General features: G+C 38.6%; 1 protein-coding gene across 5 annotated transcripts in view; it reads right to left on the bottom strand.

Annotated features, from left to right (window-relative positions):
• Positions 1-944: 944 nt before the first annotated feature.
• Positions 945-18,046, bottom strand: part of LOC143852215 (protein FAR1-RELATED SEQUENCE 11-like) — a 31,741-nt gene continuing 14,639 nt past the window's right edge. For 3 of the 5 annotated variants that reach the window (XR_013236748.1, XR_013236750.1, XR_013236751.1), the window contains exons 4-9: positions 10,503-11,510; positions 9,757-10,200; positions 8,548-9,428; positions 5,516-5,867; positions 2,847-3,026; positions 945-2,727 (exon numbers count right to left, since the gene is read on the bottom strand). Coding sequence is in view for 1 of the 5 variants with exons in the window: in XM_077361596.1 (XP_077217711.1) it covers positions 8,568-9,428; positions 9,757-10,200; positions 10,503-11,510 (2,313 nt within the window). In the remaining 4 variants the exon portion in view is untranslated. Of the gene's footprint in view, positions 2,728-2,846; positions 3,027-5,515; positions 5,868-8,396; positions 9,429-9,756; positions 10,201-10,502; positions 11,511-18,046 lie in introns of those variants that run through there. The other 2 variants (XR_013236749.1, XM_077361596.1) reach the window with 2 other exon arrangements.

Raw genomic sequence — 18,046 nt, 5'->3', positions numbered from 1 at the left:
CAGAGAATACAACAAAACCCAGAACATATCTAAAGCTCTGCTGCAATAGGGAAAACCCCAGAGGGGTAAACCCGTTCATGTATTTTCTTCTCTGTTTTTCCTTTAAATGATTGGTGTTGATTTGCATCTCTCATTTGGAAAATCTACAAAAAAATAAAAATAAAAATAAACATTTGCCTCCCGTCAGAGCTTAAATTCCACTGTGCTGAACAGAAAATTGGTGGTTTAGGGCTTCCATTGTTACCACCAATGGTCAGGTAACAATTCCTTTTTTAGGGTTTGTCATGCAATTCAAATTATACGCATGTAAAATGTTTCGATATCACTCCCACAACGGTCATCACTCAACGGTTTAGATCAAACACTATGAAGTTATTAACGCAGAGGCATGGTCCTTCAAACAAAAACGAATGCCATAAGAATCCACTCCTCCTATTTGGTTGCATGACATTAGCTGGGAGATTAGGAGAAGACGTCAAAGAAAATTAGACAGGCATGGAAGATGGAGAGAAGATTAGGAGGAAGAGTGGTAGTTTTGTTTTGTTGTGTGAGAAGTTTAGCAGAAGATGTATTGTGTCATTACCAAAATAGAGGGTGGAAGAGAATAAGACAAGAATCTTCTCCTGATCTCTCACACAAATTCCACCATTTCGGTGAAAAATGGGAAGAAGATTAGAGGGAAACATTACCTCAGAGTAGGCAAAAAGGCCATAATGATGTCTAGAAGTTAGTTTGTTGGTGGCAACCAAACATGTTTTGGGAAGATTATCTTCCGATGATCTCCCTAGAATAAGCAACCAAACAGTCAGATTGGAGGTTATGTTCGTTCAATAGAGTTGATTTTTGAGAACAACTATTTAAGTTTCGGCCCGACAAATGAATGTTTTGGATCGTCCAATAGTGCGGCCCGCTGATTTTTTTTTATTGGCGGAGACACCATATAATAACTCATATAACACTATACATCATAATATCCTTGCCTAGAAAAATTATATGGTATCTGGCCCTACCTTCCACATGAAAAAGGAAAAAATAGGACGCAAGCTTTCTCAACGATCCAATCCATTCATTTGTTGGCCCCATTATCAACAAGTTAACAGTCGCATGGATGGTTAGGATTGTCCAAACGAACAGATTTTTTCTCTACAACCCATTCGATTGTAGAACCAACAGTTGGACAGTCTGGATCACCAAACCCTGAAAATTTTTCTAATTTGAAATGGGTCCCCTTGCGTTTTTCAAGTGGGCCCATTGATCCTTCCATAATATGGTCACACAAGGGCCACCTGCATTTCTTCTAGTGGAAAAGGAATCCGGCGAAAATTCTAAAGCAAACTGGAAGGACACTTCAGATAATCCCCACAACAGAATTGAAGAAAAGGGAATATCAATTGCGCCAATGGTAGCAGAAAATCCAAAAGTCCTCAACTTCAATAGCCCCACCACCTGATCTAAACTGCTGTTTGGAGAGTTACTTTCGGTCCTCTTCTTGGGAGGCCAATCTCATGGATTCTCCCTTCCCCAATCTCTTTTCTGATCTCTCTACTTCAGCCCTGTGTATAAGAACAACATTTGCTTCAATTTTAGTCACTGATAGCGCGGTCATTATCTTGATAACACTGCACGCCTCCTTTCGTTCCAATCCCTGTAGAATCATGGCTACTGAGGGGCCTGGTGTGACGAAACTTGACGCTGACCGACCACCACACACAGGATGCCCCCTACTCAGGAGCAGTAGCAAAAAGAGCTTTGCTTGGTTCTAATCATCGCCACACTAATGCCAAAAAGGTTGCAAACAAAGAAGCCAAGCGATCCGCAAGTAGACTAAGCAAGGTGTCTGCGGCCGACAACATGGCGAACTCTTGGAATGATTCCACATGATAGAACCACCCCCTGTTTCACAATGAGGAAGAAACCTGTACTGTTGCTTGAGGAAAATCTAGTACGCTTTTATACAACTTGCATTTCTTACTATAAGAACATTGTATTCATCTAAGTAGATGCTTTGATGACTAAATTTTGATGAGGTAGACAGAGAGCCAGAGCTTAAAAGTCATGATATTTAATAGGTGCAAAGAAATTTAAATTTGTAAAGTATTTATTAGCTATATAAAAATTTACATGTATAAGATAATGAATATAGTAAAAAGCAAACTTTACATATATATAAGGTTTTAAATAACCTCCAGGGCCAAACATTACATATAGGAAAATTATATCAGCACAACCATGTTTTAATAATTGCACAAACTGAGCTTCTTTTTTTGAATGGTACAAACTCAGCCTTTTAATTGCACAAACTCAGCTGTCAAAGGTTATTGCAGTTCCCAAAAAGATCTGACAACCCAATTAAAGAAGATAAGACAAGCAGAGCTAGTGCAATTATTAAAACATGGTTGTGGTGATATCATTCCCTATATATATAATATATAGTAGCATAACCTTAGAAACTTAGAATTGCTTCTTATTATGAAGGTATCATGTGAAACAATAGAGGAAAATGTGAAGAGTGACAACATTGTTTGTAACAAACGGAACATAACCTGCAGTATGTTATCGTATCCTCCATTCACCAATGATTCCTTGCCCCTGAAATCTCACTAAAGGACCAATCACCGGAATAAAAGTCGGTGCCAGATCGATACCCTCTTCATTATTGGAATAAGATCGCTTCGTTTTGCAAAGCTGGGAATTCATGGAGGACTGTGAACTTTGATCTTGAATGTCCTACAAAGCAAAAAAATAAAACATAAGAAAAATAGGTAATGATATTAAATATTACAGGAAACAATCATCGGACATGCATAGGGCAAGATGCCATTGCTAACCAGCCCTCTATCACTCACAGTTTCCAATTGTATCACTCCAAAAACAATCTGATCAACATTCTGCTGAAACTGCGACTTAACAAGGCTTTAGCCAGCCCTATCCTTTCAACACTTTTTCTCTACGCTTGGAACCTTGTGATGTAATCCAGGGGTTTGTAACTAATGCTGCCACGTGTTGTTCTTAACGACCAACTCTGTCTGAATGATTAACAAAACACAAGCTACACCATCAGTGACGACAGAGAAAAGCTATCAAAGCCACCAGATCCAGTGATAGATACATGTTAAACCTGCGTGATATAATCAAATTAACATGCAGATTCACTCTGCGCATAGAGCGTGATTTTTATTTCTGTTCTTCGTACAGTAATGCACTACAAAGTTGGGGAGATTCAGAAACATGAAATGGCATATTTGGATGTTAAGAACAATAATGAAAGGGAAATTATATCAGCACTACCATGTTTTGATATTTCCACTAAAGCATCTCGTCTTTTAATATTAAATGAGCTGTCAAAAGGTTATTACAGTTCCAAAACAGTTCTCACAAGCCCAATAAAAAAGGAAAGACAAGCTGGACCATGCAACTATTAAAACATGGTTGTGCTGATATCACTTCCCTAAAGAAATGACGGGTTAAATTCTTTTAGGCCATGTTTGGATACCCACAAGATTTAGATTTGGATTTAGTTGATATTTTGAGCTGGATCAGATCCTTAGATTTTTAAATCAGCTACAACAGTGCAAAATATTCCGATTTTCAAATCTGTTCTGCGAGACGTTATTTGGAAATCAACGTTTGTGGCAACTTCCTTTCCCGTCGCTGCTCCTCGATGTTGCTCCCGAGGCAGCCAGACATCCCTCTCTCCCTCCTCTCTCTTAAAACATGATCATGAAGATTGATGTATTTTGTATCCAAACTCAAATCCAAATCAAAATACAAATGCATGAGGTATCCAAACGGGCCCTTAAGGGATTCACACAGCTTGAAAATTTACACCATAGTCAAGGACTAGGAATTAATTATCTTAGTCTCCTACAGCATATAACCGAATAAATGTTTGGCCCTACCATTTACATTTACTCTATCAATAAGCCTGTTATGGAAAATATGAGTCTGATAATGATTGTAAGAGCACCTCTTGAAACCTTAGGTCATCCTTCAGATTAGGAAAAATAAACTAACTGTAATTGGGCTGTGTACTATGAAGCACGGATATGGGTGCAGAGTACGGGTACAGGGTGCGGGTACGACATGATACGGGTACATTTAAACGTGATTTTTTTTTATATAAAAAAAGGATATGGGTACGTTGGGGTACGCTGAATATAATATATTTTATTATATATTTATAAAAATTAAAAAAATTAAAGGCCCAATTCGTTTGGGATTGTCCCAACTACCAACCGAATGTGAGCCCTAAACAGAGTATTGAACTTAAAATTAAACATAATTTTGACTCCAATAATCAGTTTTGGGCTCTCAATCAGTTGTCAATGTCACAATCTCAATTGAACATGGCCTAAATGTAATTTTGAGACCAAATGTGAGCCACAAATAGATTATTGGACTCAAAATTAAACATAATTTTTACTCTAATAATCAATTTTGGGCTCTCAATCGGTTGTCACAATCTCAAATGAACAGGCCTAAATGTAATTTTGAGCCCAAATGTGAGCCCCAAACAGTTTTGAATTGTTTGTTGTTTGGGTGCGTACCGGGGAGTACTTGGGTGCACCCGCACCCAATACGCACCCGATACGGGTGTGTAGGCCTCCCCCGGAGAGTACCTGTGCCTCCTTGGCCGGGTATATGCATGTTGAATGACCCTTTTTTCATTCCATGTCACAAATATTTTATTCCTCACTCTCTTCAAAAAAAGAAACATACAAATTCTCATCAATCAGCGCTATTTTGGGAACAACGGTTTCTCCATCTCTTTTCCTATGTTAATGATCCTATTTTTCTCCGTTCCACACATCAATCTTCTGACAGTAACCACAATGAATTATCCTATGATAGATGAAATGTGGCAGCCCATACAATACAAGTAGAAAGTCTTTAAAAAAAAAGTCAGGTGAATAATTTGTGATCTTATGAGTTAACAAACAAGTGGATGCATACAAGTCCCTATTAATGTCAAACTATGCTAGAGATGAGCTTTATAAGTTTGTTTTCTCTTCTTTTTCTTTCAGGCCATACAGAATATTAAAATATATAAAAGAATATGGAAAAAGAATTAAAATTTGAATTAAATAACTGAAGACTACCTTACAAAAGTTGACTGGCATTAAACTGCTTATATACACACACCACATTCAAATGGAACTACTGGATAAAATAATTCCAAATTCGAATGGAATATACTTGTGAATTAGTAAACACACAAAACAGGCTCCCAGCCTGTGTTATCAGAGTTCAGTCTGCCTGAACTGATTATGCAACCAAAAAATATATCACCTTAAACTGGGCAACGAAATCAACAACAATCCCAGCCACAGCTTGTTGACCACTAACAGGTAATTGGGTGTATAAAGAAGAGAGCATATTTCTTTTCAATGCGCATCAGAAAGGAGAATGAAAATATCTAACATCAATACGACTTCATAATAGGAAATTGTTTGAAGATTACCATACAACAGAAAAATTGAAGAAACAATCAATTTCACTTATCTAAGAACAATACCTGAAATTGTGGTCATTGTTGTCGACTTGCTACTTCAGATCACCATACTTGACATCATTATAAATCACCTTGCCACAAAAGAGAACATCCGAGAGAAATAACTGATAATACACCCATCGCAAATGAAGACTCCTCGTAAATCGGTGGGACTTTCCTTACGCGGTGCGAGATGGAATCCAAAAGCCAGAAGAAAGCTCTTGCCTACTTAGTCTTCACACAAACCAAATGTAGATGGTTACGTTAATGGCAAACCCTCTTGAAACCGATCGATGCCCATAAAAATAGCAGGAATGAAATCCTTCAACCCCTTTCTTCCTCCAATTCAGGGACTATCTGAGAACACTAGCTGAAACTGCATTGGTGCACGAAGCATGCAACAAGACATACTCATCAAATGCCTTGGGAGAGCCCAAACGCCCCATAAACATTGTCACCTTTACAATTGTTGCCTAAACAAGGCAAAGGATATTTTATTTAAAGTTTTTTAAGTTAGTCAAATTGGGAGGGTTGGGGCTCTAATAATTAATGCTACACAAATTTATAGTCTCTTATATCCTATTGCTCAAACCGGGAACCAACATTGTTCCTATGCTGATAATTTAATCTCTTATTTCTAATACATAATACAAAAATCTAGTGAATATAAGATATAAGAGAGTACATTCTCAGGCCGTGCAATGACTGCCACTACATGCAGGCCGTGCAACAACATCATATTCTCTAATGATATCGTGGTAATAGGACGCCTGATTTTCTTGTTGCCAGACAGACGGATATAAACCTGGTATTGGACATGAAAAGGATAAATAGTTGAACGAAGGGAGTGTCACGTGACTAGGGATAGGGGTGGGTAGACAATACCTATGTGATAATTAGTAGTCTCTAGTACCTTATATATAAAATGCAGCCAACGGAAATATTAATTATTAGAGCCCCAACTGTATACCCATGTCTGCATCTAATGACTATCTCAACAGGTATATCACACTTTTAATCAAGAGCCTCAGGACAACCCCTCACTTCATCAAGGGCAACTGTATACATCCATAACTTATTTTGATTTCGGTTTTGGTCGCCACATAAACGGAAATGTTATGTTTTATGTTGGAAATTTAAGTGAAAATCCAGTAAATTCTCAGAAACATGTGCAAATAATAAAATTTTAAGATGAAACTTCAAGAGATGCTAGAATAAGCACAAGCAGATACTTACAGACCATCACATAAGCAAGACAACCATGTATAATGGTTTAACAACATTGAACACATGCTCTGCCGCGCATGTATAATAGATTAGTATATAGCACATTTCATGTATAATTAACATAAATATTTATACATAAAACATCCGCCATATTTATAAGGGAAATGATATCAGCACAACCATGTCTTGATATTTTCACTTATGCATCTAGTCTTTTAGTATTTAATGAGCAGTCAAAAGGTTATTACAGTTCCCAAAAAGCTCTCACAAGCCAATTAAAAAAGAAAAGACAAGATGGGTCTGTGCAATTTTAAAACATGGTTGTGCCGATATCATTTCCCTTTATAAAAATATAATTATACAATACTACTACATAGCATACCATTAATATACTCGATTTTGGTTTCGGTACGCGTTCGGTGGGGATGGAAATGGAAACACTTCAGTCGTTTTGTGTCAATTTCGGTGGAAATTTAAAACCATGATAGTAAACACCTACTGATTATTGTTGCTGCAATCAATTGAGAGAAATATTATCACGTGTGCCATCAAAATATGGGCAAATCAATTCCCGAAAGGAATGACCTGGCAACACTAGACAAAACTCGATGAGAGCACACCATTAAACATCGCAACACTTTTCAACGTCCTTTAACCTAAATTGTTCAACTGCAACCAATAACCCAAATGGTTACAAAATCCATTGTTTAAAAAGTACTAGAGCCAATCCTCAACTCGACCCAGTTTCTCCATTTTACAATGACACCTACCAAGTCAATCAAAAACTCCTTCGACTCGCCTGAGTTAATGAAAAGTTGACTGCATCAAGCATTCACTCAGCTTGGTAAATTCCTTTTCATATTAGTAGAGCTGTCGTCTGAGTCCGGATTTTTTAAGGCGGATAAAACCGAAATAATTCAATTTCTAAAAAAAGAAAAAACCAAAATTAACTAATGATAATGGAAAAATACTGGTTTCAGAATAGAGTACAATTAAGCATGACTCGCCAAGACTCTAAAGTGGATAAAAAGGTATGCATCTTAAATATGAACAGAAGTCCAGCAAGACAGGATCATAAGTCAATTACAGAGATGTGATTTCATAGTTTAGGAGGGTTGTAATGCCATAACCAAAATTGGAGAAATACATCACGGATATACGAGGATATAAAGCATATGATAATAGATTTTCTTAAGGAAGATCATGTATTGGGATCTCAATCGATTCACGAGCAACTCTAGTTCCTCGTCAAAGCTGAAAGATTCCAATTTCAAACCAAATAAAAGTCAGGTGCCAAGACAAAGTTATAATCTTCATCTTTCATCATAACATCTGACCACTAATTATTGAAACTAAACCACTTTGTGGGAACTCCAACATAAAACAGATTACAAAAATTAATGAAGATAAATATTGGATGGGTACAGTTGTTCCATCAAGTTTCATTTTTAACTTTAATTCCCCAAAATCATTACAGGGATTTTACAGAAAGAAATGAGAAGATTCAAAAAAAAAAAAAATCCTTAATATTCCCTGTAAAAAACATTCAGATAAGTAGCTCAAATTTTAAAAGAACTGAAACCACTTCCCAGTTGAGTTCACAGATGTATAAAAAGTGGCAGTAGATATGCTACTCATTCCTGAATGGGTGAAGAAACTTCTGAATTGACAAGGCCAGTAGAAAATGTGAAATTAACTGAAAAATATTAGAAGTGACAGTATTGTATGATTGAATTGGGATAAATGCATAAATGTATTGCAAATGGTGTATGAACATTTATCAGACTAGGTTTTTTTTTTATCAGACTAGTTCTACATTATAAATCTACCTCATGTCCATCATCTAATGCTACAAGAACCCCAGACCATCTGCATTCAAGACGTCACCTCCCATTATGGGGCAATTACTGGAATCATGTCCAAATTGCTCGCAGCAAGGCGCAGGACAACGTCTCCGTTTCCTAGAAACCTCAACTGCGTCTTTCATCCTCCGTTCTTTTAGCTTTCCTAAAGCAATATTCTCATTAGGATTCCCAACAGTAAAGCTTTGGACAATACCATCAGAATTCTCCACTTCTGGTAAAATCAACGAGTCGGATGGACTCCCATATGCCATATCACTTGTGCCATGCATGGGCCTAGGAAATTCTTTAATCCGAGATAACACCATGGAAATATGCTCATAAGCAACATCAAGACGGTCCTCTGTGTCAACGGATTCCGTAACAAGAGCTGAAACCAAAGACTGCAATACCTGAACTAGGTCAGAAAGTTCCGTAGGAGTAATATGGAGGAGCTTTATCGGAGACAAGCTCACACAATGCCAACGGATGGGAAGATACTGATCTGGAATGTGAAAGCAGTTATTTGTCGAGAGAACTCGAAGAACGTGCCGACAAAGGATCCCGGAAAACTCAAATAGACGACAACTACAGCTAATAAGCTCTTCTCGATGTCCCCATATCACATTACACCCTCCATCCATTTGTTGATGGTGTCGGACAAGAAAACAACCATCTCCCACCTGAAATGATGCATATTGTGGAGCTGACACAAGCTCTTCTTGGAACTTACAGAATGCATAAGGTGTTAGAACAGTAGCCGCATGTGATTCGATCGGTGAACCTGTTTTGAGACAGACTTTTTGGAGTTTCCGTTGCATCTTTTGTTTTGCACCTGCTTGGTCTCTAAAATCAATAATGACAGCTACCTGCATTTAGAAGGTCAAACAACGTAAGGTTATGATGTTAATGGCTAAAAGAAGTACACAAACATAGTTTAAATTTAGGTCAAATATTTCGATTTCGGTTTGGACCGAAACCGAAAGTACATTGAATCGGTTTTTTAGAGGATTCGGGGCCAAAATCAGAAATTTCACCGAAAATTACAAGATTTCCACCGAAATTGCTGAAATTTTAAAAGATACCGATTTTTTTAACCAAATTTTATGTGATTTTGGCCGAAACTCAAAAAAATTTGGTTTCGGTGGTGGCCAAAACCAACATTTTAAACCTTGAACACAAATGAAGGCACCATACTTGTTCTACAAAATGACCAAGCTGAGATTGTGCACTCAGGAATCGTTGGATGAAACCATTTAGCGACTCTGATTGGTGAGTAGTATGCATTCCAGCAAAGAAGTGACATCTCAAGTACGGTAATGCCCAGAAAGCCCGCAGTGAATATAAACTTCCAATCCGCTTGTTTGTATGTAGTCCATACGCATTAACCATCTCCCTCCACCCCAGTTCAAAATCCTCCTCTGTCTCCATATCATAAAGCCGATAGAACTCATGCTTCCAATTATCATACTGTGATCCGAGAAGTACAGAAAACCAATCAGAGAACTTTGCAATGATGTGCCAAATGCAAAAAGCATGCTTGGTACTCGGCATTTCGATGGAAATTGCATCTTTAAGCCACTGATTATTATCAGTCAAGATTGTTTGTGGAGCCTTTCCTTTCATGAAGCCCAAAAATGTCTGTAATAGGCATGGAGCAACATTAGGAGCCTGAAAATATGTAGGAAACTACCTTCATGAATTTTATTTATTATTCCTTTTGAAACAGATAAATGAATTAAATTATGAACAAACCACTTTACTATAGGGACAAGGGTTGCCTTACACATAAGAGAGCTCATTTCTAATCTATTAGCTAAATCATTAGCTCCTCTTTCATTTTAAACAAAAGAAAGCTCAATCACTGCTTATATCATTAATTTCATCATTGATATGAATAACCCTCCAAGGTCATGGACTGTAAATAACTCGTGAATTAGTACCTTCAAGGCCCAGGAAAAAGAATGCATATTTTCATCCCGCAAAAGCACACAACCAAAAAAACAATTAATGCCATGATTGTCCACTCCAATCCAAATTCCTAGCAGCATATCATAGGCATCCAAGCGGTGAGTCGTGTCAAAAACCACTGCATCTCCAAAAGCATCGTACAGACGAACTGACGATCCATATGACCAAGCAATATGCTCTAACCTGTTATGTGCATCTATCTTAAAATCATATTTGAAGTTGGAATCTTCATCCTTGATATTCTTGCACATTGTAATAAGGTCAATAGCATCGTTATCCCGATCCACATTTCTAAAAGATTGTAATAAATTTCTCACATCTATTTCTGTAAAGGGCAAGCAACCTAGTTTTACACCTTTCTCTAGCTCCATTAGTCTTAGCATTTGCCTCACCGACATCCCAGCTTTTGCGAACATACAAATGCGGCTTTTGTCATCTGCCGATATGGTGCAATAAGCAGGAAGGAGGCGAATTTCATTTGATTTTAACAGCTCATGATTATGAATGTTGTTAAAGCCCGTAATACGCCATTCGGGAACATCAAAATCTGCCCTTTTAACAATTCGCATGTATGCCTGACACCCACAACGTGACGATTTCCGATTTCTCTGTAATTTGCTTTCGTCCGATGGCTTTATCTGTGGATAACCACCACGATGGCAGGTGAAATCCCTTCTTGTAATTCCCCTTCCAACCCCATCTTTTCCTCTGGTGCGATGACGTCTAATTGAGAAACCACATTGCTTTGCAAAACTGCAATAAAATTCGTATGCAGCATCTTGAGAAACAAATCTTTGGCCAATAAATGGAACGAGATTAACAGAAGTCTGTCGTGACAAAATTGTGTCTTCAGGTGTTTCCTCTATGGTGCCAACATCATCTGCTGACAAATCTGTACCATTATCAGAAGCTTGTACTAGTAGCCCTGTTTCCGCAGGCATTCCTTCCATGATAGGTAAATGACACCGCAAATAAAGTGCCTGCGTGAAATTTACCAATAATCAGATTACCAAAATATAATGTGAAGTCTAGAATTATTATGTAACAGAAAGTATATTCTGGAATAATGCACGCATATATATCTCATTGATGTAGAAAATACATAATGAATATATGAAAATAAGCAAGGAGAATTGGTTAAATCATGAAATAAAATATGTTTGTTCGGCGTTGAGGCTGAAAACTAAGCAATGGAAAATAAGTTTATTCTTATGGGGAAAGGCTTTGGGCTTGTCTCTATACAGTTTTACAAAGTAGATCATCAAACCCACTAAAGGAACCATAAGACCAAGGGGATAAATGGGTTTCTTTTATCTGAGTTTTAGAAGCTTAAGGCAGTGTTTGGATTGATGGAATCAGGAATCGGCATCCCATTCTGATTCCGATTCCCTCATAAAAGGAATAGAAAATAAAAAATAAAAAATGGGAAATGTTATCAGCAGGACTGTATTTTGATGATCGCACTCCTCACTTTATTAAAAATACGGTATGGCCTGCAACATAGGATGATCCAAACCGTCCATTAGATGGGCGACAACCTAAATAGGTTGTGCCCCAAAAATCATTTCCATAGGTTGATCCTAACCCTCCGTTCTTAGGATCAACCTGTGGAAATGATTTTTGGGGCACAACCTATTTAGGTTGTGGCCCATCTAATGGACGGTTTGGATCATCCTATGGTTCGGGCCATACCGTATTTTTAATAAAGTGAGGAGTGCGATCATCAAAATACAGTAGTGCTGATAACATTTCCCTAAAAAAATTAATTAAAAATTCAATAAAAATTTCATTCCTACTGAGGCGGAATCAGAATACCACCTCTTGAGGCAGAAAACAGATTCCGACATTTTCCCCGTTTAATTATGCCCCGGTGTCATTTCTGCCTCCAATTCTGTTTATTTTTTAAACCAAGCAACGTCATTTCTGCCACTGATTCTGTTTATTTTTTTAAACCAAGCGACAGAATCAAAACAAGATGCCGATTCTAGCGCCTGATTGTAACAATCCAACCAGTGTTTAAAAATTCCTTGACTCGACAAGGAACTAACCCGAGTTGACTCCTTTTTGCCTTGGCCGTGTTCCGCGTTGCACCACATCCGCGTTCCGCATTTTGCCCTACAGAGTCAATAAACTCCTTTGACTCTCCTGAGTTATGACCGCGTCGACCATGCCAACCGCGTTCTTGGCCGAGTCCGCACCGAGTCGACAAGGATTTTTCTTGGCCGCGTTCCGCATCGCATCCACATTTTAAACACAACGCCCCCTAAGAGTTTAGGGGTTTTACTTTAATAGCCCTAGAGTTACATTAAAAGAGACTTTAGTTATTAAGTAAGGAAGTATTTTAGTCTTTTTCTATTTCATTAAGTTGGGTAGGTTTCTTTAGTGATATGAAAAGGGTGATCACCGATTTGACAATATTGGGGTTTTATCTTTTCGACAAGATTTGCTTAGGGTTTTCAGTCTCCGAGAGCTTTGACTTGATTGAAACATATCAATGCTTATTTTGATATATCCATTCCCATCATATGTCTGCGACCTTCTAAACCTAGCAGAAATATTTTTTCCAATCTAATCACATATTTTATGATCCAAAATCCTAATTTTCACCCATCATTTTCACTCCTAAGGTCCCTTCCATAAATCCATCCTACATCAGTTTGGTATCAAAGCGAAGTATTAGTCCTTCCTTTGATCTTCCTGCATCAGTAGGTTAGGGAGGAAGGGTTAATATAAGTAAGGATTTTATTTATTTTTTATTTATAGGTAAGCTGGGATTGAACACCCGACCTCTAGGTCAGTTAATATAAGGTAAGGATTACAAGTAGAAAAGAAGACATTCGCGACTAAATAAAATTACAAGTTTTAGGAATTCATAGCTTCACATATTTTATTCATGTATATTTAATAATAAGTTTTTGGAAAAAGATTCACATAATTTTCATTTGAAACTTAAGATGAGTTTTCAAGTTTTAAATGCACACTTCTTTTAAATACGCTCATTCAACATTATCAGAAGGAGAAAAAAATATTTTAGAAAAAAATACTCACCCAAATAAGAAGCAAACTCTTAATTAAGAGGAAGTGCCGCGCTTCCCCTAAATTTGGGAAGCGAAAAGAACTTAGCTTCCGAAGCGAGTTTTTGAGGAAGCAAGCTTCCCATCTAACTAGGAAGTTTCCAGTAACTATGGTTTAGCCAGTAGGAAAGAAGAAATAAGTTTGTCAAGGTTAAAAGACTATAAAAAATGAATTTTAAAAGATATGTGGGCATGGAAAAGGGGTAAGTTGGGCCCTTAGGCCGATATGGACATCCGCCACATATAGGCTAAATAAAAATGGTAATAAATCAAATAAAATACGATCTAAAAGGAATATAATGCATGTCCAAGGGTGCAATAGGGGAAAAAACTAAATCTAATGGCTAAGATGATGGATGAATAATAGTATAATACATGTCCAATAGTGCAATAGGAGAAAAAAACTAAACCTAATGGTCAAGATGATGGATGGATAACATAAGCCCCTCCCCTCCCCTTCCCCCTAAAAAAATGTAAAAGAAGACATGGAGCCTAGCTGACACAAGGTATTTTTTTCCTTAATTTTTGCTTTTTTTCAACATTTTTTCATGGGATCTCCTTTGATGTTTCCCTTCTTTGTTCTCCCTTTTCAATATTTTCACCTCTCATCGAGACTAAATATCAGTCTTTGGCTGTTTTGTGAAGGGCTGAGATGAATCTCACTGAAAACATCACTTGTAAAGTTATAATCTTAGACCTTCACAAGACATAACCTGAACGAACTACTTTGTGTTGGGATTCATTCTGCTTTGGAAAGGATAAATACTTGCTTGAGCCCCTGTTTGGATTGAAGGAATCTTCAGGAAAAAGTTTGGAAAGGATAATTATTTCCTTAAGACCCTGTTTGGAATTTGGATTACAGGAATTTTCTGGTAAAAGTTTGGAAAAGAAAATTACTTTCTCAATGCCATGTTTGGATTGCATAAATTTTTTGGAAAAAAAGTATGAATAGGAAAAACACTTACTTAAGGTCATGCTTTTAATAACTTGCCTAAGGACCTGTTTGGGTTGCATGAAATTTTCAGAAAAGTTTGAAAAGGAAAAATATTTCTAGAAGTAATTTTTCAGAAAAGTCTGGAAAGGAAAAATAGTTCTAGAAGTTCCTACCTTTTTTCTAACTGAAATGTTTTTCTTGCAATCCAAACATTTCTAAAAGTTTTACCGAAATATTTTTACCTGAAAAATATTTCTAAAAGTTCCTAAACAAATTTTCTTGCAATCCAAACAGGGCCAACTTTCCTACTATTTTTACATACGAAAACATATAACTTGAACCAACCCCATACAATTTTTATTTAGAGGGCATTCAATATATGATGATATCCCTCTAAATTAATCATAATCATATCAATTCCCTCTAAATTGAGGATAAGAAAAAATTCGCAGAATTCACTTCACTGTTCCAAACATGTGTGATAGCGCAAGCCACTAGGAGTTGATGTTGTTAAACTATTATGGATGGCTTTCTTGCTTATATGATAGTTTCTAAGTGAGTATTTGTGCTTATTCTAGGTGTTGAGAAAATCCACCGGGCAATCCGATCCGATCGTGCACAAATATAACGGAAAAGTAAAATAAACAAGCCACAAGATGAACACCAAGATTTTACGTGGTTCGGCAAAGCCTACTCCACGGGCAAGAAACATGATCTTCCACTATGAGAAAAACAAAATACAAAGATTACAAGGGATTAATCACAAACCCACAAACCTGCAACCCTTTCCTTGCTTCTCAAACCCAAGACCGTACCCAAGAGATAACCCGAGAGATAAACCCGAAAAAGAACCCAAGAGAAAACCCCGAGATGAAAAACCTCTTCTCTGTTTCTCTCTCTTTTTCGTCTCTCTCCTTTGGCAGCCGACAGACCAAAGACCTCTTGTTTTGACGCAGCCTAAGAGAGAAAAAACTCCTCTCTACTAGGGTTTTGCAAAAAAACCCAAAAGGCAATTTCTATTTCTTTGCCTCTACCTTCCCACCCAAGTAAGCCACGATGGGTGGGAAATAAGGCAACTTTCCCAACAATCTCCACCTTGGCTTATTTCCCAGCAACCTGAAGAATTTCCGTTGATGTCGCCACCGGTCCGCTATCGCCGCAAACCACCATTGGCCTTCTAAAGTACCAGCTATGCACCCTCAAATCACCTTGGTTCTGACTCTTCCCGATTCGATCAACACGGCCGATGCACATGTGTAGCTGCCAACCCGTTGACTCACCTAGTCAACCTTGGAGAGGGATCTCGAGCCATCCTCCCCAACGCAGGTATTGTCATCCTCTCACAATCGTCTGCAACCTGGAAACATGTCTCTGCACCAACTGCGAAAGAGACCATACGCGTGCACGCGCTACCACTCTGTTTTCAACCTTGGAGAGGGATCTCGATCCATCCTCCCCAACGCAGGTATTGTCATCCTCTCGCAATCGTCTGCAACCTGGAAACATGTCTCTGCACCAACTGCGAAAGAGACCCTACGCGTGCATGCGCTACCACTCTGTTTCCAACTAACCATCGAGATCTTGGGAACATTAGTCACCGTGCCCCAACCAGACGATATAATCCGCCACACTTCTCTCCTTTCGTCAAAACCATACAGCCGCGTGTGATTTTCATGGCTCCACCTGTAGCTGAAAACCTGCAACCCCTGGAGTCCAACCGACCACGAGACACTAGATTCCTTCGCATCTTTAGGACATACGCCACACCACCCAAAGTACGAACCACTTTATCAAACATTTTGATCTTTACCGTTCCAACTCCTGTGACATCACAAGTAGACCCGTCACCCAAAGACACTACATACGCCCTTGTCTCCTGGAACGTATCAAAATATTCCTCCCCTGAGCATACATGAACAGAGCACCCTGAATCTAAAATTCACTCATCATGAGGAGAAGTATGATTATCCGTGGAGACTGTGAGAACGTCTCCAAACTCTTCGCTCTGCTCATCCGTTACCGCCGCCACAGCATTCGTAGCATCATTGTGCGCCTTTGGACAATCCCGCTTGATGTGGCCATATTCCTTGCAACGGTAACATTGCACGCCCTTTCCGCCGACCCTGGATCTTGACCTGCCTTTTCCTGATCCACTATCAGACGATTTTCCTCTTTGATTCTCACCATGAACAACCAACCCATGCTCTTCATTTGCACTAAGAACAGGTTTCTTTCGCATCTCATTCAATAAGAGCGACGCCGTGACTTCCTCTAACCTTATCGTATCCTTACCATACAATAAAGTCGTCACCAGGTTGTCATACGAATCAGGAAGCCAAAAAGCAAAAGGGCCTTGTCTTCTTCCTTCAACTTTTCGTCAATCTTGTGGAGTTGATCCACAAGCCCGTTGAACACTGTGATGTGTTCCAGAAGATCCCCGCCTTCCTGCATCTTCAGCCCGTACAATTACCGCTTCATATACAACCTGTTGGCCAAGCTTTTTGGCATGTAAAGCTTTTCCAACTACTCCCATAATTTAGGCACATCTTCTTCTTCCATAACGTTAAACATAACGCTATCTTCCAGACATAGTCGAATCGTGCTGACCGTCTTCCACTCAATGTCTTCTCACTAGGCATCCGTCATCTTTTCCGACTTCCCATCCTTTCCTTTCAACGCCTTAGCCAAGCCTTGTTGCACTAGGATGTCCTTCACCCTCAACTGCCATAGGGTGAAACTTCCCTTTCCGTCAAATCTGTCAATGTTGAACTAAGTAGAACTCGATTTTACCTCCCTCTCAGATTACTCTGTACTTTACGGTGTAGCGCTCCACCTCGAACGAGAATCTTTCCTGAACAATCTTTCTACTCCCAAAGATCTCTCTAACCACGATCCAATCACAAAACCCACGATCACTCCACCCGGTCTCAACGAACGCTCAAACCACAGCTTTGGTTGAGAAAATCCGTCGAGCAATCCGATCCGATCATGCACAAATATAATGGAAAAGTAAAATAAACAAGCCACAAGATGAACACCAAGATTTTACGTGGTTCAGCAAAGCCTACTCCACGGGCAAGAAACACGATCTTCCACTATGAGAAAAACAAAATACAAGGATTACAATGGATTAATCACAAACCCACAAACCCGCAACCCTTTCCTTGCTTCTCAAACCCAAGACCGTACCCAAGAGATAACCCGAGAGATAAACTCGAAAAAGAACCCAAGAGAAAACCCCGAGATGAATAACCTCTTCTCCCTTTCTCTCTCTTTTTCGTCTCTCTCCTTTGGCAGCCGACACACCAAAGACCTCTTGTTTTGACACAGCCTAAGAGAGAAAAAACTCCTCTCTATACTAGGGTTTTGCAAAAAAACCCAAAAGGCAATTTCTATTTCTTTGCCTTTACCTTCCCACCCAAGTAACCCACGATGGGTGGGAAATAAGGGAACTTGCCCAACACTAGGATTCCCTAAAGTTTCATCTCAAAATTCCACCATTTGCATG

Source organism: Tasmannia lanceolata, unplaced genomic scaffold (assembly GCF_043159265.1).
Source record: "Tasmannia lanceolata isolate RefF3 unplaced genomic scaffold, GAP_Taslan_0.1 ptg000019l, whole genome shotgun sequence".
Lineage (NCBI taxonomy): Eukaryota > Viridiplantae > Streptophyta > Magnoliopsida > Canellales > Winteraceae > Tasmannia > Tasmannia lanceolata.
This window is presented reverse-complemented; position numbering and strand designations above follow the sequence as displayed.